The sequence below is a fragment of the Phacochoerus africanus genome, chromosome 12 (assembly GCF_016906955.1).
Source record: "Phacochoerus africanus isolate WHEZ1 chromosome 12, ROS_Pafr_v1, whole genome shotgun sequence".
Lineage (NCBI taxonomy): Eukaryota > Metazoa > Chordata > Mammalia > Artiodactyla > Suidae > Phacochoerus > Phacochoerus africanus.
The window spans coordinates 54909359-54930789 of record NC_062555.1 but is presented as its reverse complement, the minus strand read 5'-3'; the positions used below and the strand labels follow the sequence as shown (position 1 = coordinate 54930789).

At 39.0% G+C, this 21431-nt stretch overlaps 1 protein-coding gene across 2 annotated transcripts in view; it reads left to right on the top strand.

Moving 5' to 3' along the window:
• The window catches only part of MYO3A (myosin IIIA), a 224632-nt gene that overhangs the window by 18601 nt on the left and 184600 nt on the right, over positions 1-21431 (top strand). For both annotated transcript variants that reach the window (XM_047755030.1, XM_047755031.1), the window contains exons 4-6: positions 924-1058; positions 17749-17853; positions 18445-18544. In XM_047755030.1, coding sequence (XP_047610986.1) covers positions 924-1058; positions 17749-17853; positions 18445-18544 — 340 coding nt within the window. The remainder of the gene's footprint in view (positions 1-923; positions 1059-17748; positions 17854-18444; positions 18545-21431) is intronic.

Here is a 21431-nt window from a genome sequence, read left to right as displayed (position 1 = left end):
TGAAATTCTTTCCAGCTCTCTGATTCCATGTCCTAAAACACTATGGGCCTTAAATATTGGAAGCCTTTTTTCTTTTTTCTTTTTTTTTTTTTTTTTGGCTTTTTAGGGCTGCACCCATGGTCTACGAAAGTTCCCAGGGTAGGGTAGGGTTAGAGCTACAGCTGCTGGCATACACCACAGCTCACAGCAACACTGGATCCTTAACCCACTAAGCAAGGCCAGGGATCAAACCTGCATCCTCATGAAGTACTAGTTGGATTTGTTACCACCGAGCCACAACAGGAACTCCTAGAAGGCTTTTTCTATTTATGACTCTGAGTTGTTTCATGTGCATGTGGTTTTCTAGAAACATGACCAATACTACGTGCCCAGCTTGCATTTTTATGACAGGCTAACAACATATTCTACTTTGAATGGACTTTCAGCTAAATAAAGGCTGTATGTCATCTTATATCATTTAATTCTGTTTCACTTTGGGGGAAACGTAGGAGTTTATTGCATGTATGACTAGTTTTTGGCAGGCTTTGAATATCCTGTACTTCAAAATGAGAAGCAAAATGAACCAGCTGAAAGTTTTCATTTCAAATCAATTGTGTTGCTATTTAAATAAAGTTAAAACTACAAAAAAAAAAAGGAAAATCATCCAGAGTAGTTTTCCATATATGTTGCACACAAAAATAGCCTTCTATTTATTCCTTTTCAATGAAACTTATGTAATTAGAGATGTATCTGATTAGCAGAAAAATCACAATTTCTCTCAAACTGTAATGAGAAATTTCAGTACATAATACCAAGCACAATAAAAAACTATTCCAACCTTGCTTTGAAAAAATAGAATTCTATACTTGGTAGTCTGAATTATGCTTCGTTGCCTTTATTGATGTTTCTCTCACAGTTCTCTTCTTCTGACTTTTCGAAATTAGGATATTGATGAGGAGATTGAAGCAGAATACAACATATTGAAAGCACTTTCTGACCACCCTAATGTGGTCAGATTCTATGGCATGTACTTTAAAAAGGATAAAATAAATGGAGATAAACTGTGGTTGGTCCTTGAGGTAAGTGCTTCAACATTATTTTATGGGTGGAAATTTGCCATATATTCTTGGAATGACTTAACTGTTTGCATAACATCAACTTCATAAAGTCATTATTCTAATATATTTCTGACTGGTCACATCCTTAGTGGAGTGCTGTGCCCAGTTCTGGCTTTGCCATCTTAAGACACCTCAAGAAATTTAAGAAAATTAATTAAAGATGAAGAGAAAATGTTTCCATCATAAAATACTGAAGAAACTAGGATTATTTTTCTGGCAAAATAACAAGCAAAAAGGGAACTTCATTATAAGTTTTATTTATTCATTCATACATTGTTCAGCTAGACTGAGGCTCAGTGCCAGGTGCTGTGATACAAGAAAAAATTAATGTAGCTGAAGCTTCATTAGACATGGTGAACTGCTGATTTCTTCTTCTGGCTTCATTGAATACTAATGACATAAACTAAGATATAAACTGCAGAACCAGGTACCCTCGGCTCTCCGTATCTGCAGACTCCACATGGTTGGATTCCAGCAGCCGTGATCCATGGCTAGAGAGGGTCAACTGTATTTACATTTATGGGGGGGGAACTTCCTAGAAATGATGTGGAATACTGAATAAGTTGCCAGATGGAAACTGTTGAGCCTGCCTTTCTTTTTTTTTTTTTTTCTTTTTGTCTTTTTAGGGCTGCACCCATGGCATATGGAGGTTCCCAGGCTAGAGGTCTAATCAGAGCTGTTGCTGCCAGCCTATGCCAAAGCCACAGCAATGCCAGATCCAAGCTGTGTCTGTGACCTATACCATAGCACATGGCAATGTCGGATTCTTAACCCACTGAGCAAGGCCAGGGATCGAACCTGCAACCTCGTGGTTCCTAGTCGGGTTTGTTAACCACTGAGCCACCACGAGAACTCTGAGCCTGCCTTTTCAAATCCTGAGAGTGGGCTAGGACACTTCTCTCCAATGCAGGAAGTACTACAAGGAGTCCAACTAAGGTAACTCCAGGCCTAGAAGAATGTAGTTTTTCTAATTTTCATTGAATACTTTTATTCAAGGTGAAGTCATCATTAATTCCAATAAAATTTATAAAATTCATAAAAAGCGGCTTTTTATAAAACTCAGGGCTAATAAAACTTTTATTTGACCACCTTAACAGCATCTACTTGTTGTATTCACATTATTTTATTAGCATTTCACTACTCTCTTTTTTGGAATGTGCCATTAGTTTTCCTGCAGTTCCTTTGGTTTTCCTGCATAATGAACATTGATAAATTATATTGTCTCCGAACTTTATATTTCTTCTAGTATGGTTTTTAAATGATTCTACAAATAGTGGTCATTGTAGAAAGTACTTGAAACTATAAGAACCTCTCTCAACGTGGACCATATTTCCTTCATCTTTTTTGTTTGTTTGTTTGAAATGATTGACAGTATCACTTACGAAATTAGTCTATTTTTCCAGTACATATAATTTCAGATGATATAATCATTTTTATCTTTTAAAAAATCAATCCATTCACTTGATTAATTAAAAAAAAAAACTAGTAGAACCAAAGGGATTGTAAAACAAAGCAGCACTAATGTGAGTCCAGGTTAGTGGGACCACCTTCTCCTGAGCAGGTGGGTCTGTACTTTTGCTGTGTGGATGGCTGTACCTGGAAACAGGTGGTGGAGCTTCTCTACTCTTTCATTTCCTAGTATGTACTCTGAATTGTGGCATAGTTATTAATTACATCTCTAGAACCCTACATCCTCCTGCACCATTTTGGAAGTCAGACAGGTATTTGACTTCTGCTATCTCTCAGTACTCACCTGGGGGCAGTCCACTGTTTCTGGATCCATTGACCTCTACTCCAAGGTCACTTCTCCGTCTTGCACATCATGTAGTTAGTTATGTGTCTTACTCCCATTATCCACTGTACTGATGTCACCAGATCTTGAATCCCTTCATTTCAGCACCTACAGTCTCGTGTGTGTGTGTGTGTGTGTGTGTGTGTGTGTGTGTGTGTGTGTGTGTGTGTGTGTGTGTGTGTGTGTGTGTGTGTGTGTGTGTGTGTGTGTGTGTGTGTGTGTGTGTGTGTGTAGTGCTCAGGCAGGCTCCTGGATGTTAGTATTCTATATGTGGGGTAAGAGGGTGTCAAGCCTTTTGATTAGACCTCTGCAAGAGATCCCTTGCTTTCTGCTCCCCAGCCCCCACTTTCATTACTTCTTCACCCTGTCTGAGTTAAGTATTTAGGTGATCTCAAAATAGCCGTCATCTAGCACTTTAGTTTGTGGCTTCCTCTGCGTTGCTAAATCTGTTACCACTCAGTCATCTGTGTTGCATGTTGAAGAATTTTGTTGAGATCTCTTCTCTTCTTCTCTCCCTTGTTCTCTTTTCTCTTGTGGTTATATACTTTTTAATATCTTTACTAGCATTTAATGGATATTTAGAGGAAATACATATGTTTAATCTGCCACCTTTAATTGAACCATAGCCTTTCAAAATTGTAAAATGGAATTTTCAAGAACCTTTTCAGAATCTGAAACTGTGTTTTATAGATGTTGAAAAAACTTTTTAAAATTAACCAGTTGTGTTCTTTAAAGTTAGGCAATTTATTATGATTTCAGAATTATTTTGTATTTCTCAGTTTAGTTCAAGATATCTTTATATTTTCAGTTAAATCACTCATTAAAACAAAGCAAATTTTTAGTCGTCTTGTTGCTGAAATTTGGCCTTGGTCCACCAGTGTCAAATAGAAACAGGGAGACAGAGTTTTGGGTAAAGGAAAAAAAAAATAGCTTTTATTGCTTTGCCAGGCAAAGGAGGCCACAGCAGTTTAATGCCTTAGACTACGCCCTCCGTTGGGGAAGAATTGCAAGGAGTTTTGTAGTCTAAAAGGAGAAAACCAGGGTTTCAAATAAGAATCAGGATTGGGGCAGGCATGCATTCTTCCTTGGGGGAATCTTAGTCATTGATGCTGACATCAGGAGATCTCAGCATGATCCTGTTGCTGAGAAGCGTTATTGCTTAGAATAACAGTACCTGCAAAAAGGGCATATTGATCAGAGATTAGAACAAACTAGGAAAGTTCCTGAAAAAACATGTGCTAATAATCTTTAACCCATAGGCAGTTATGCTCAGGGTACCTAATCTTTAGCTCACAGGTGATTGCGTTTAGGGTGCAGTCAAACGAGAAGGGGGCGGGGAGAGAGAGAAGCACAGGAAGGGCTCTAAGGCGTTTGTTGTTAAAGTATTCACTTCTAAAAGAAGCATAAGGAATGTAACTTTCCTCTTAGGCTATAAGATGCCTGCATCATTATGTGTATCCCTTGAGGGGAACCAGGAACCTGCCCCAAGGCTGTACTGTTGCTGCTTGTCTGTTCCTCGCTTGTCTGGGCATCCCCTCCATTCCCTGATGAACAATCTGATCCTGCCCCTTAGGACTCAGGGAAGGCCATGGAGGTGAATGAGGCCCATTTTCTACACACAAGAAATGGGGGACGCAGTGGCTTTTGTGCCCAGGAGCCACACGGGGCCCTGCTTGGTTATAATCTCAACATAATATCCTAGGTAATAGACTATAAATTATTAACTTAAACCATTTTGCCATAAATTAATGGAGAATCTAATGCGTTGACTTCAAGTTTGTGTTTGTGTGCTTGAGATGTGATGCTCTGCAAATCCTTAATGCAGTCTTGAATACAATTTTGTATCTTTATATCCTTCAGAATATATTCACATAGATGTGAATCTATGTGAAGAATGGAGGTCAACAGTGCATCCTTAATTTTTTCCATGTAGAGTCATTGGAAAATGAGCATTTGAAGAGTCGATTGCTCTGCCTGCTGTAGATCTAAATGGGCAAGGACACAAGGTATAAATCTTTGCCCAGATTTAAAACGCTGAAGGAGATCAGCCATTGTCTTTTGTACCTAACAAATTCCTATTCTAATTATATCATCATTTCTCAGTATTATCACTCAGAGTTAGGTGGGTGTTGGAGACTCCTGGTCATAGTTAAGTGTTCTTTGGAGAGAGCAGGAAAGATTGATTCATATGGTTTGGGAACATCCAGTACATGCAAGGTGGCTTTATGATATGATGAATTAGCAGAGACTTAACAGCTTCTTTGAATTTTGTCCTTATGTTTTATTATCAGGTGGAGGTATTGAAAATATCCTTAAAAGGCTTAAGAAAAAAGGATAAATGGTAATTTGTAAAAATAGTATTTCAGGGAGTTCCCGTCATGGCGCAGTGGAAACTAATCCAACTAGGAACCATGAGGTTGCGGGTTCGATCCCCGGCCTTGCTCAGTGGGTTAAGGATCTGGCTTTGCCGTGAGCTGTGATGTAGGTTGCAGATGTGGCTCAGATCTGGCATTGCTGTAGCTGTGGCATAGGCTGGCAGCAGCAGCTCCAATTAGACCCCTAGCCTGGGAACCTCCATATGTCGCAGGTGTGGCCCTAAAAAGACAAAAGACAAAAAATATATATATATAGTATTTCAGAAATCTGATCTGAATTTGCAGAGGGGGGGACAATAAAGCAAGGAAGAAGTTGGCAAACTGTATGTGAGATCATTGATGTACATATGATCATTGATTTACATATGTAAATTAAACTAATTACATATACGCATAAGTGGCTCGATGTACAATTACCTGATTTATAAACATGAATAGTGCAGGTGCTGCTTTAGAGGCACTTTCAGAAAATTAGCTGTGGCATCAATACTTTATTCTGCAAAATGACTGCTAATTACACCTCTTATCATAAAAAGCCCCAATATATTATTTCACACGAGGATATCAAAAGGATGGCCACAGAGCATCTGTGGTGTTACCCACAGAGTCAGGCTAACATTGCTGGATTTCTAATGTGAATCTATGTGAAGAATGGAGGTCCTGAGCCATCAGTGACCCCCTTCATTTTCAGCCTCGCATGTTATACAAGCTCCTGCCCAGAGATTTTTCATCATAAAAAAAATTTTATTTTTCAGTCCAGAATTGAAAGCCCAAGAAGAGGATGACTTGCTCAGATTTTACTGGGTGGTCAATTTTCTCTGTAATTTACTTGTGATTTTTGAATGATTGGTTTCACTTTGATACTGTTTATATCCTTCCTATATTCTTCTTTCATTTTGTTATGCTGTGAATTTTTGAGAATGAATGATATACAAGGCTCTGTTTAGGAATTATTTCCTTCTAAATGCTCTGTCCTTTTTCAGAACTGATCGAAGAACACTCGTTGCTAGCCCTTTGAAATTCCAGTTACACATTTGTAATGAAACTACCTAAGAAGAAAAGGATGGAAAGCTTTCTGCTGAGGAAACAGATATTTTTAAAATAAAACATCTATGAGAATTTTTATTGTCACTTAATATTTTAGGTTTTCGTAATGACATTGGCATAAAGAGAGAACGAGTGTTTTTTTTTGTTGTTGTTGTTGTTGTTTTTAACTTATGCCTCATTTTGAAATACCATACTTAGATTAACTTCTCCTTATTGGGATCATATATCGTGACTGACCTGCTTTGTAAAATACCTCTTCTTTTGCTTTGTGTTTCTGTTAACTCCTAGTACGTACTGCTAAGGGTCAGGAGCAGGATGGAGGGGACCCTTCGGAGGTTGGAGGGGGTTAGGTTTCTGCATATGCTTATCACTAAACTGGAAATACTGAAAAACAGAGTCAAAACTGAGTTAAATCAGTCTGGTGTTAGGCATTGCTACTTATGGCCACGCAGGGCAAAATTGAACTTTAACTGTCATTTCCCCCTTCTTGATTGGTTAAATAGCAACACCTTAAACACATAAGGAATCCAGACTTCAGTCTCAGATTCTGCTCGTCTAGTGTGTTCTCAGCCATAATGGAACCAAAACTCAAGCGTTAGGGCCTCTTGCTGGTAAAAGACCCTGTCCGTCATAATCCAGTCTTAGCCATAATTGTTCCTTTGGTGGTGGTACTGCAGTCTGCATTCTGTTGTTTATCTGAATTGGTCCTGATTTGTTCATTCTTAATAGGGACTCTCCTTTCTCTTATCACGTGCCAATTACAGCAGTTTTTCTCTTTGAAATTATATCCCTTTCAAGAGATCAGAGACTAGAAATTACAGGTGGTCTATGGAAGCAGAGACATACAGTAAATAGTCAGAATCTCTCAAATGCACATTTCTGGTAAGGGTAGTGGTTTTCATGGGCCTAAATACTGTTTTCGTATGTCATGCATCATTGGTTATTCTGTTTTTATATTTACATTTTGTAAGTAAGATACAGCCCATCATGAGAAAAGGTAACCAGAGGATGACAGAAAGAAAATGCACTACAATGAATGAGTGGTCACTCGTTGTTCAGCTGTTAACCCTTTAATGTTACGGCCCCGGAGATAACATGTACTCAGAAGAGGATGTGAAGCCTGTGCAGGCTTGTTGTATGTGTGGGAGGGGTCAGGGAGGCAGAGCAGGAGTGGAAAGCTGGGCTTCTGAGTTTTTCTGATAGCAGCATTGCTCCTTCCTACCGTTAACTGGGCACCGTGGCCGTAGAGTAGCCAATGTACAAGACAATTCCCTTCATGCTCTTAGGGCTGAAACAGCCTTTTCCAGCTCTTATATAAAAGGTTGTTATTTGGTGTGTGCTTGCAGCAGAACAAGGCAGGCAATTACCTAGAGTCATCTCATATTATTTTTTGTTTAAAGGGCAAGATGGAAAAGGAGTCTCGGTGTATTTCTTTACATTCTTCTAACCCCTCAAATACATAAATAATATATATAATGTTTGTATGTCTCGTTTCCCTAATAGTACTTCCGTGATTCCAACAGCCTTTGCTTTCTGAATAGGAGTGCAAATTCATGGTAGGACCTCCAGGGGGAAGATATGAGATGTTTTGCCATTTGGTAAATCCATATGTGTTGACCATACACATTAAAATGCTTCTTCTAAGTTTTCTTTTCTATCGTAGATGTCTTGTTTCTCACACTACCAGTGTTTGATGGTGTTTTCCCAAGAACTTTGAAACATTTTACAGTGAGGGATACTGTATCTTCCACATCTTGACTTAGTGGTTACAGGCTTATAATGGGCAGTCACCCTGCGTTGACATTGGGTTTAACAGTGCTTTCTTTGTCTCTTTCCCTGATTTTTCTAGGAAGCTGTCTGCCTCTGTTGGTATAACACCCAACAGTTAGGCTCTACTAATTGCCACCTGTTTCATCTATAATTTTCAACAACGTCCTGGGGCACAAATTGCATTGTATTCTAATCCAATTAAATTTAGGCCTCTCTGCATGGGTAGTGTTGAGGCTAGTCTTTGAGGTTTTTCTGACCCTGGGAGAGTTATTCTTAGCTCTTTATTTCTTTGAATCTCTCTGCTAATCAAGCTGCTCTGTAGTTAGGTTCTTAGTCTCATGAAGCTACCAGTCTCCTTAGAATTACTAAGACCTCCACAGTTTTCAAGAATGCCCTTGAACATGAAGTTCCATACACTCTCTCCCAAATAAAGCCAGGTCTACTGGGGAGAGTTTTGGAGTTCTTTTTTGTGGCCTGCCTCTCTCTGAACAAAATATCTGAGCCACTCTTCTGAAGATGGCAGCAGGGACAGTGACCCACATCTCTTGAAGCGATTCCCTGCTCTGTAAGCAGGATTGCGGACCAGAGGGTAGATTCCGGTCTTCTCAGCTTGTGTCTTCTGGCCCAGAACCTGTGCCCAATGAACAAGCTAAGGTGAAGGCAATTAAGACCCCATTATTCCTGGCCTGCAATTCCTGAATTAAAACTCCACCCTGTGGCTGGGGGCTGAGTATGTAGGGGTGTGGAAAAGGGAATTAGGGAGCTTGGCAAGAGCGAAGTCTTCTTGCTGCCACCGTCCATCTTGGTGAACTTAAGGTGACTCATACAAGGGCTCTGAGAAAAACAAAGTCATTAGGACTTGAGAAACTCCGGGCCCTGATTGTTTTAAAGAAATTCAAAAATAGAATGTACTTGAGGTTAAACCATTAAAGTAGCAATATAAGGCATTCTGTACAGCTATATATCTTTCTGTATCCTGCATGTAACTAAAGATTAATGTAGCATGTTAGACACCTAAGGAAGCGCTATAAATGTATCTCCCTCTTTTTGTTAGGGGTCCATTATTGGAAAGCCATTCCCTGTGGACCCCCTGGCGTAAAAAAGCTGTTCTCCATCTTCCTTGAGTGTCCTCTGAGGTGATTTCTGGGAATTCTACAACAAATAGAGGAAAGGAGCACCTCACCCACTTGGAATTTAGTCTCTGCAAGATGGAGCCGGGGAAAGGGGTGAAAATGCTGGTGGTCCGCTCCCCCCAGGAAGATAATGTAGATTTTGAATGGGAACTGGGGAGTAGGGAACCCATCTTCTTGGCAAAGCTCTTGTCACTCTGTGCTGGTGGATGCCGAGGTGAGGAAGGTAGCTCAAGTGCCAAGACTCTTGGTGATCTCGCCAAGACTTAGCTGTGTTCTTGAATGTTTCTTCATTTTGCTGTATGTCCTTACAATTTCCAAAACCTTTAACTCATTTTTTATTTGTATAATTTTCACCAGTTATATTGGGGAATCAGTCCACAGAATTCTTTCACTATCATACTGGGAAAAAAAAAAGAATCCCATGAAATCTTTAAGAAAGAAATAAGCAGTCTTGATTCAGTTATGAGGACAGCATTACACTGACCAGAGAAGACAAAAATATTACAAAAAAAAAGAAAATATATTCTAACATTTCATCTGAACATATTTGGAGAAAATCTTTTCCAAAATATTAACAAATTGAATCCAATAAAATATAAAAACCTTTATATGTTATGACTAAATACGATTCATCCCAGGATTGTAACTTTATTAAAACATTAAAATAGGAGTTCCCGTCGTGGCGCAGTGGTTAACGAATCCGACTAGGAACCATGAGGTTGCAGGTTCGGTCCCTGCCCTTGCTCAGTGGGTTAACGATCCGGCATTGCCGTGAGCTGTGGTGTAGGTTGCAGACGCGGCTTGGATCCCGCGTTGCTGTGGCTCTGGTGTAGGCCGGCGGCTGCAGCTCCGATTGGACCCCTAGCCTGGAAACCTCCATATGCCGCGGGAGCGGCCCAAGAAATAGCAAAAAGACCAAAAAAAAAAAACAAAACAAAACATTAAAATAATGTTGTTAAACACCAAAATTTATTACATCATAATTCACTGTATTAATGGAATCAAAGAGAAAAAAAACAAGAAAAATGTGTCAAAATTTGACACTCATGTGATAAATATTCTCAGCACTTTACGAATAGATGGAAATTTCACCCAACAGAGTGCATCTACCCAATTTTTTTTTTTTTTTTAGGGCTGCACCCATAGCATATGGAAGTTCCCAGACTAGGGGTCAGATCGGAGCTGCAGCTGCCGGCCTAGCCACAGCCACAGCCACAGCAATGCAGAATCTGAGCTGTGTCTGTGAACTACACTGCAGCTCATGGCAACACCAGATCCTTAACCCACTGAGCGAGGCCAGGGATCAAACCTCTGTCCTCATGGATACTAGCTGGGTTCATTACCGCTGGGTTTCATTACTGCAGAAAATCTGGACTCTTCACAAAAGCATATGTATTTCATATGTGTAATATCTTTATCTGGGGGAAAATTCAAATTAAAGCACAATGAAACTACTAGTATAAACTCACTAAAATGACTAAAATTAAAAAAACTGGTAATATCTAATATTGGTGAGGTTGTGAGACAAATTGAAATTTTACACATTACTTAGGCAGTGTGAAATGGTGCAGTTACTTTGCAAACAATAGAGCAGTGTCTTATAACATTACCCTTACAGTTACCATGTGATCCCAAAGTTTCACTTGTAGCCACGGGCTAAAAATTTGTTTCTGTAAAAAGACTCAAACATGAATGTCGATAGTGTTTTTATAAAAAGAGCAAAGTGAAAACTAGAGTGAGCGTTAGAAAATAAGAGTTTCTGCTTTTGTGGGCTTACACAGAATATGTTCAGATTAAGTGCAGGATGTTAGAGCATTCTTAGAATAAACAACAATGAAAAACAGCAGAAATCTGAAATGCCAATTGCAGAAATTTGTAGTTCTTCTCCAAAATTTTGAGTAAAAATCCCACATCTTCTCCTAACATGTTATAGACAAAACAAATACATTTTGAAATTTTATGAAGGCTGTCTTTAGAACTGAGTTGTAATGATCTGTTTAGAGGATACCATCCCTTTTGATTTAGGTTGCTTTGTTTTTTAATGTTTGGCTATAGCCTGAGTAGAGAATTCATTTTTAGTGCTTCCCTGTTCTTTAGTGTAGCTCTGGTTTAAGAAAATTATACTTGAATATTGTTCAATGAAAGAACATTAAAGACCTATTACAACACTGTGTTTCCAAGCTACACTTTGGGGTTTTTCTGGTCCCCTCTTACAAATCTTCCTTCTAGTCTATCTTGGTGATTTAAGGACTGCATAGCATAAATATGACATAATTTGTTCCCCTGTGTGCAGTTCTTTTTAAATGGAAACGTAAGGTCACTTTCATTTTTTATGATCTACAAGAAAATTTCAACAACATTTGCATTTCCCTTAGTATATATTGAGTCCTTCACTTTCATTTAAAAATGAATGTACTTCAGTTAAATTTTTTCTTACTTTTCTTTATATGTCAAAGGCATTTTATGCTAGGTGAACAAAAATAAATTTTATCCAAGAGCATATTTGAAATTTTGCTAATTCTAAATGAGGATTTAGAAAATCCATGGTGTTCCTGCTGTATAGCACAGGGAATTAGATCCGATAACTTGTGACAGAACATGATAGAAGATAATATGAGAAAAAGGATGTGTATATGTGTATGACTAGGTCACTCTGCTGTGCAGCAGAAATTGACAGAACATTGTAAATCAACTTTTAAAAAAGAAAGAAAATCTATGGTGTATCCCATCTTGAGCATCTTTGGAAAGAGGTCAACCACAAATTAAATGTGGTTTATTGACATTTGGTCCCTCTGGTCTGTTTAATAATTTCTATGCTTGTCATAATGGCCCTCTCCTTTTCTTTTTTCATGTTAGCCTAATTCTTCTTAAGGTTTCATTCAGAAGACCCTTTTCCATTCTGAAAATTAAACCAGTGTTCCTGCTTAGGCCGCAAATAATTAGCTTCTAAGGAGACACTTGAGGGCGGGGGGGAGTCTGTCATAATTTGGATTAATTATTATTTTAGGATCTTTGTGAATATTCTTGGTGTTAGCAGTTAGTTTTTTTGTTTGTTTGTTTTTTTGGTTTTTTGTTTTTTTTTTTTTCGGTCTTTTCTAGGGCCGCTCCTGCGGCATATGGAGGTTCCCAGGCTAGGGGTCTAATCAGAGCTGTAGCCGCCGGCCTACACCAGAGCCACAGCAACTCGGGATCCAAACCATGTCTGCAACCTACGCAACAGCTCACAGCAATGCCGGATCCTTAACCCACAAGCAAGGGCAGGGATCGAACCCGCAACCTCATGATTCCTAGCCGGAATCGTTAACCCCTGAGCCACGACAAGAACTCCCAAGCAGTTAGATTTTTTTAAAAATTAGGTTTTATTTTTCAAGCAGGTTTAGGTTGGTGGAGGAACTGAGTGTAAAGTACAGAGAGTTCCCATAAACCCTCAACCTCAGTTTTCCCTGTTACTAACATCTTGCATTGCTATGGTACCTTTGTTACAGTTGATGAGACAATGATACATTATTGTTAATAAAGTCCAAGCTTACATCAGTGTTCTTTCTTTGTGTGGTACATTTTACAGATATTGTGAAGACTTTATTCTTTTAGAGTAGTTTTAGAGTCACAGGAAAGTTGAGAGGGAGGTACAGAGATTTCTCATATGCCCCAGCCCCCACTCATACATAGACTCCCCCATTATCAACCTCTGTCACCAGAGTGATGCATTCCTTACAATCGATGAACCTGCACTAACACATCCTGATCATCCAAGGTCCACAGTTTACATTTGAGTTCACTCTCGGTGGTATACTTTCCGTGGATTTTGACAAATATGTCATGACCTTTATTCATTATCACAGTATCATACAGACTTGTTTCACTGCCCTAAAAAACCCTCTCTGCTCCCTCTATTCATTCTTCCTTGAGCCCTATTAATCATTGACCTTTTTATGGTATCTATAGTTTTTCCTTTGTCAGAATGCCATAAAATTGGAATCATATAATATGTGGCATTTTCAAGTTGCCTTCTTTGACTTAAAAATATGCATTTTTTTTTTGTCTTTTCTTGAACCGCACCCGCAGCATATGGAGGTTCCCAGGCTAGGAATCGGAGCTGTAGCCGCCGGCTTCCGCCAGAGCCACAGCAACATGGGATCCGAGCCGCGTCTGCAACCTACACCACAGCTCATGGATCCTTCACCCACTGAGTGAGGCCAGGTATCGAACCTGAAACCTCATGGTTCCTAATCAGATTTGTTAACCACTGCGCCATGATGGGAACGCCCAACAATATGCATTTTGAGAGTCTGTTATTCCTTGTGTTGGTAACTAGGTTTTAAACTGCATTCAGGATTTCCCGTTGTGACGCAGTGGTTAGCGAATCCGACTAGGAACCATGAGGTTGAGGGATTCGATTCCTGCCCTTGCTCAGTGGGTTAACGATCTAGCGATCCAGCGTTGCCGTGAGCTGTGGTGTAGGTTGCAGACGTGGCTCGGTTCCCGTGTTGCTGTGGCTCTGGCGTAGGCTGGCAGCTACAGCTCCGATTCGACCCTAGCCTGGGAACCTCTATATGCCACGGGAGCGGCCCAAGAAATGGCAAAAAGACAAAAAAAAAAAAACAACCCTGCATTCAGAGCCATACCTTGTGTTTTCTGGACATTGAAATCATTGAAATCATTGAAATGTTCTATAATAATTGGATGTCTATATATAATACATACCTCACACATGTACAAAAATTAACTCAAAATAGATTGTAGACCTACCTATATGTAAAATCTAAAACTATTAAACTTCTGAAGAAATTATAGAAGAAAAATTTGCCACCTTGGATTAGGCAGACATGTTCTTGATATGACAGACACTTTCTGTAAAATTTTTAAAATGATAAATTTAGAATTTCTGCTTTTCAAAAGACAAAATAAAAGGGCAAGCCACAGACTAGGAGAAAATATTTGCCAAACATCTGATAAAAGTATCCCAAATATATAAAGAACTCTCAAAACTCAGTAATCGAGTAAAGCAAGCAATAACAAAATGAATCGAAGATTTGGACACTTCACCAAAGAAAGTAAATGAGTAGCAAATATGTGCATGAAAAGATGGGTGACATCATTAATCATTAGACAAATTCAAAATAAAATCACGTGAGATAATCCTTTTTAAAAACTCACAATATCAATTGCTGGCAAGGGCATGGCGCCTCTGGAACTCTAATTCACTGCTAGTGGGAATGCAGAATGATATAGCCACTTTGGGAAATAGTTTAACAATGCCTAGAAGGTCAAACATGTGATCAATAGGAACCAACAGTTTCCTCTTATATATGTATTTACCCAAGAGAAATAAAAACCATATTCATGGAAAAAGCCTTTCAGTTAATGAATGCATAAACAGTGGTTTATCTATTGAATGGAAGACTCACCATTAAAAAAGGAATGAATAACATTAACAGCATTAAAGAAAGAAAGTTCAGCAACATAGATGAATCTCATATTCATTGTGCCGAATCAAAGAATCCAGACAATGTGCTATACCTTAGGACTCAACCCCGTGACAGTTGTGCAAAGACAAAAACCATAGAGACAGAAAAGAGATTAGTGGTTGCCAGATGCTGAGAAAGGGGCTTGACTACAGAGAGGTGGGGGTAGTAGATTTTTATGTGATGGATTTGTTCCATATTGACTATGGTTATGGTTACATGATTGATACATTTTGTCAGTCCTTAGAGTTGTATGCTAAATTGGGTAAATTTTATTGTATGTAAAATTATACCTCAAAATATCTTACTTTAAAAAAAAAAACCTTGAAATGTATATCACAAAGAATTTCTGTATTCCCACTTTGACTAGTTGGGGAAAATAACTATTTCAAAGAAATATTGTTATCAGAAAGTGTTGTTTGAACTGCTTAGTGCAAATTCTGAGATCATATTGGTTCTTTTTTCAATTTTTATTTTATTTCCTGAACATTCCTTACAGCTCCTTTATTCTGCCTGTAGAATCCTAGCTGTTTAGCTGTTTAGCTCTTGCATTAGCATAATAGCCAACCACAGAAAATGCAGCCAAAGAGAGGCCACACTTTGGATGTAAAGGAAAAGACGTTTAGTCTCCCTACTATGAGTCTCAGAAATTTAAAAACTGGTCCAAAAACTTGTTTGTTTTAAATAAGTGCTTTGTACTTTAAAGGACTCCAAATTTCTTTTCAGTCAGTTTTGGGTACTTTTGTGAGCCAAGTGTTCTGGGCCACAGGAGGCAGTGTGACCCTGCATTCTGCTGTCAGGACAACAACACTCTTCTCCTTATCCAGTGAAAAGATGTTCCCTTTTCTGCAGAAGAAATGAGGGTTTGGGAAGGCCAGGTCTGCACCTACCCCTGTAGAAGATGAAAGTTTTCTTTGAATGTAGAAAGACACAAATTTTAAATCGGGTTGCAGCTAAGTGTTCACTTGTGAGTTAGTGTTTAGATTTTAAACACTTATAAAAACGTCTTACGTGATGGCTATGTGACCAGCCAGCCCAGGGGAGCATGTAGGGGGAGCATGAAGTGTCGCAGTTAAATGGAAGGCTGGACTCTAAAGTCATATCTTAGCTCTGCCATTCCTGTGTGATCTTTTCCAAGTTACCTTATCCTTTTGTGTCTCCCTTTCTCAATCTTCAATATGGGGAGGATGATAATAGCTATTTCCCAAAATGTTGAGATACACAGATAATGCCTGTAAACGGATTAGAAATGTGCTGGCACAGGAGTTCCTACTGTGGCACAGTGGTTTAATGACCTGGCCTGTCTCTGTGGAGGCACCGGTTTGTTGCCACACCTGTGGCAGAGATCGCAGAGGTGGTTCAGCTTCAATCTCTGCCCTGGGAACTTCCATATTCCACATGCCACAGGTGCAGCTGAAAAAGAAAAGGAAGAAAAAAATGTGCTGGCACAAAGTGCATGCTCAACACCTCTTAGCTGCTATTATCTAATCCATAGTGTATCAAAAAAGTTCAGGCAACCAATAAACTCTAATTACCATGTTAGATAACATTTGAGAGAAGATGTGTTCAGTATTTCAGACTAGGATGCTAGGAATACACTTCCTCTCACCTTCTTTCTCTGCCTCCTTGTAGGGCAGTTGGGTCAGGGAAATGACAGCTCTTAGTTCCCAGGCACTGAGGTGGCAGAGGAGGCCCCATAGGTCAGGGTAAGGGTGAGGAGACCAGGGACCAGAGCCCTGGGAGGAGAGACGGCTGACAGCAAAGGCTAAAGGAGCAGAGGTTAGAGGATCAAGTGCTCATGGGGTCAGAGCTTCACTGGGACCTTTGACCTAGTTATCTCCCCTCTCATGTTCCAGCTAACATCACTGTTTCTCTGTCCTGCAAATACGCAGCTCCTTTGAAAGTTTACCGCGGGACTTCATGTTACCTCACTTTGGAGAAACCTGGGTGTGAGAAATTCCCATACCATGTTCTTCCCTTGTGTTTCCTCTACTCCTGGGAGGTAGGGAGGAAGGAATCTAGGAAACAGAATATTTAGAAGAGTTTTCTCAAATACTGTTTGTAATCCTCAATTCAATGCCCTCTGAAATTTTACCAGAAAGGAGATTTTTTTTTTTTGGTCTTTTTGCCTTTTCTAGGACTGCTTCCGCACCATTTGGAGGTTCCCAGACTAGGGGTCTAATCGGAGCTGTAGCTGCCAGCCAACACCAGAGCCACAGCAACACGGGATCCGAGCTTTGTCTGCAACTTACACCACAGCTCACAGCATAGCCGAATCCTTAACCTACTGAGCGAGGCCAGGGATCAAACCCGCAAACCCATGGTTCCTAGTCGGATTCATTAACCACTGAGCCATGATGGGAACTCCAGAGGTATATTTTTAAATCAATGCGCATATGAAATAGTATATTGCCATGGATTGAGGTTGTAGTGTCGAGAGCAATATTAAACTATTAGAAATTAAGAGTACTTTTAAGACCTAGATCCTTAAATTTGAGACTAGTTTATTGAATCACAATTCTTTTTTTCTTTTTTTTTTTTTTTTTTTTTTTTTGTCTTTTTAGACCTGCACCTGTGGCATATGGAGGTTCCCAGGCTAGGGGTCTTATCGGAACTGTAGCCACTGGCTTATGCCAGGGCCACAGCAACGCGGGATCTGAGCTTCGTCTGCGACCTACACCACAGCTGACAGCAACGCCGGATCCTTAACCCACTGAGTGAGGCCAGGGATCAAACCCGCAATCTCGTGGTTTCTAGTCAGATTTTTTTCCTCTGCACCATGACAGGAACTCCTGAATCATAATTCTTATCCTTAAAAATCAAGCCCTGCACTTCTCCATACTCTCTTCTAAAAATAATTCATAGGAAAACTGTGTTCCCATAATTAATGATACATCCATACAAGGTTTTATGTTCACTTCACTTAGGAAACCATAAAGATGGTGAGAATAATCACTTGAAAAAAAAATTGGACAATTTTTTAAGATGTTGTTTTGAGAAAACCTTTTATAGCAAGTACTTAAAGCATCATATCCATTTTAATATCTATCTTAAAATATTCTTTTATAGCTGTGCAATGGAGGGTCAGTAACAGATCTTGTGAAAGGATTTCTGAAGAAGGGCAAAAGAATGAATGAGCTTATAATTGCCTATATTTTACGTGAAGCACTACTGGTAAGGCAGTTTAAATTGTTCATGCATTAATTATGAGGCATTCTAGTTAAATTAAAAGATGTGGATCCAATCCTATTTTTAGAAAAATACCACTACCTTAGTATTTATTGATGCAAACGTAAGATGGAAAATCTGACATGTTTAGCATAACTAATTCCTTTTTTTCCATTAGATATCTATCCTCCTGTGTCAACAGAACCCTGAGTTTTGATCTCTGAGGAGGTATTTTTCTGAGATGGATTATGGCGGAAGCAGACAATGTGTATTTTTTACTAATAGTTAGGTTTTTATTTGCCATTTAAAATAAGTATACAGATGTTTTTTTCTGTTGAGATCAGTGTATTTTAAGTAAAATATTTGCTAAGGGATAAGGAGTACCCTCTGGCATTTTGAGTTTTTATGCAGTCCAAAGTGGAAATGATGCACTTTGATTTGACCAACTTAATGTGAAGTATTTAAGAACATTCTGAATGGTGATTTTAACATGTGTTTTCTACTGATTTTATGTCAGTGCATCCATCTGAAAAAAAAAATGTGTTTTTGTTTGATGCTTTCTTTAAAAGTCACTGTGTATTTATTTTCCTCTTCTAGGGACTCCAGCATTTGCATAACAATAAAACTATCCACCGTGATGTAAAAGGAAATAACATCTTATTAACCACTGAGGGCGGAGTTAAACTTGTAGATTTTGGTAAGTTTGGGTTGAAATACATGGACTTGGGCTGCAGAATGAATAGTATGATATGATTCGATCATTTTTCATCAGGTTTTTTTCCTAGGCATTGAAAGTAGAGGAAAAAAAATAGTATCTCATTGAGGTAAAAATGTGCAGAGATTTTAAAAATTTGGCAAATGAGAGATTCCCTGAAAAAAGGAGTGACTTCTTTCAAATCAGCTTGTGTATATCTGTGACACCACTGCAGCAGTCAGTGAGGTTGATTATCTAAAATAGACAGGCTCTGGAGTTCCTTGGTGGCCTAGTAGTTAAGGATATGGCATTGTCACTGCTGTGACTCAGGTTTGATCCCTGACTGGGGAACTTCCACATTCCGTGGGCATAGCCAAAATAAAATAACACAAAATGAAATCGATGGGCTCCAAGTGATTACACTGAGTCTAAATGGTAAGCCTCTGCCGTTATTGCTTTACTAACGGGTAAGTACCCAAACCTAGTATTTTGAGATGTGAAGGAAAATCATCAAGTTTCTCTAGAAAAATATCTTCTCTCCTAAGAAGGTGGCACAAGTAGAGATGGTCTCTTTCTTCCTTGGGACCTTCTGTGTCTTATTGTCTTATTGTTATGCCTGCAGCTAACTTGTTCTATTCTGACACATTTTATCCCCAGTTTGGAAAGGCCGCCCTGACAGACCGGAAGATGGGGCAGACCTTTGACGATATAAATTAAGCCAACTAAATCAACCAACTTTGGGTTTTTTTGGGTTTTTAAAAATTTTTTTTATTACTCAATGAATTTATTACATTTATAGTTGTACAATGATCATCACAATCCAATTTTATAGGATTTCCATCCCACAACCCCAGCACATCCCCCACCCCCCAAACTGTCTCCTTTGGAAACCATAAGTTTTTCAAAGTCTGAGTCAGTATCTGTTCTGCAAAGAAGTTCATTTTGTCCTTTTTTCAGATTCCACATGTCAGTGAAAGCATTTGATGTTGATGTCTCATTGTATGACTGACTTCACTTAGCATGATAATTTCTAGGTCCATCCATGTTGCTAAAAATGCCAGTATTTCATTCCTTTTGATGGCTGAGCAATATTCCATTGTGTATATGTACCACATATTCTGGATCCACTCCTCTGTTGATGGACATTTAGGTTGTTTCCATATCTTGGCTATTGTAAATAGTGTTGCAATGAACACTGGAGTACATGTGTCTTTGTGAGTCATGGTCTTCTCTGGATAGATGCCCAGGAATGGGATTGCTGGATCAAATGATAGTTCTATTTTTAATTTTCTGAGGAATCTCCATACTGTTTTCCACAGTGGTTGCACCAATTTACAATCCCACCCACAGTGTACTGAGGTTCCTTTTTCTCCACACTCTCTCCAGCACTTACTGTCTGTAGACTTTTTGATCATGGCCATTCTGGTTGGTGTAAGGTGGTAGGTATCTCATAGTGGTTTTGATGTGCATTTCTCTAATAATGAGTGACGCTGAACATCTTTTCATGTGTTTTTTGGCCATCTGTATATCTTCTTTGGAGAACTGTCTGTTTAGATCTTCTGTCCACTTTTTGATGAGGCTGTTTGTTTTTTTGGTATGGAGCTGCATAAGGTGTTTATAAATTTTGGAGATGAATCCCTTGTCAGTTGATTGACTTGCAAAGATTTTCTCCCATTCTGTGGGTTGTCTTTTCATTTCGTTTAGGGTTTCCTTTGATGTGCAGGAACTTTGAAGTTTGATTAGGTCCCATTTGTTTATTTTTGTTTTTATTGTCATTACTCTAAGAGGTGGATCTGAGAAGATGTTGCTGTCGTTTATGTCAGAGAGTGTTTGGCCTATGTTTTCCTCTAAGAGTTTTATAGTGTCTGGTCTTGTATCTAGGTCTTGAATCCATTTGGAGTTTATTTTTGTGTATGGTATTAGGGAGTGTTCTAATTTCATTCTTTTCCATGTGGCTGTCCAGTTTTCCCAGCACCACTTTTTGAACAGGCTGTCTTTCCTCCATTGTATATTCTTACCTCCTTTGTCATAGATGAGTTGGCTGTAGATTCATGGGTTTAAATCTGGGCTTTCTATCCTGTTCCACTGATCTCTATTTCTGTCTTTGTGCCAGTACCATACGGTTTTGATGATTGTTGCTTTGTAGCATAGTCTGAAGTCCGGGATCCTGATTCTTCCAGCTCCATTTTTCTTTTTGAGGATGTCTTTGGCTATTCTGGATCTTTTGTGCTTCCAAACCAACTTTAAAATATTTTGTTTGAGTTCTGTGAAAAATGTCCTTGCTAATTTGATAGGGATTGTATTGAGTCTGTAGATTGCCTTGGGTAGTATAGTCATTTTGATAATATTGACTCTTCCAGTCCAAGAGTATGGTATATCTTTCCATCTATTTGTGTCATCTTTGGTTTCTTTCATCAGTGTCTTATAGTTTTCAGAGTACAGGTCTTTTGTCTCTTTAGGTAGGTTTACTCCTAGGTATTTTATTCTTTTGGATGCAATGGTAAACGGGATTGTGTCCCTAATTTCTCTTTCTGCTCTCTCATTGTTAGTGTATAGAAATGCCGTTGATTTCTGTGTATTAATTTTGTATCCTATGACTTTGCCAAATTCATGGATGAGCTCTAATAGTTTTCTGGTAGAGTCTTTAGGATTCTCTAGGTGTAGTATCATGTCATCTACAAATAGTGATAATATTACTTCTTCCTTTCCCATTTGGATTCCTTTTATTTCTTTTACTTCTCTAACTGCCGTGGCTAGGACTTCCAAAACTATGTTGAAGAGTAGTGGTGAGAGCGGACATCCTTGTCTTGTTCCTGATCTCAACAGGAATTCTTTCAGCTTTTCACCATTCAGAATGATGTTTGCTGTGGGTTTGTCATATATGGCCTTT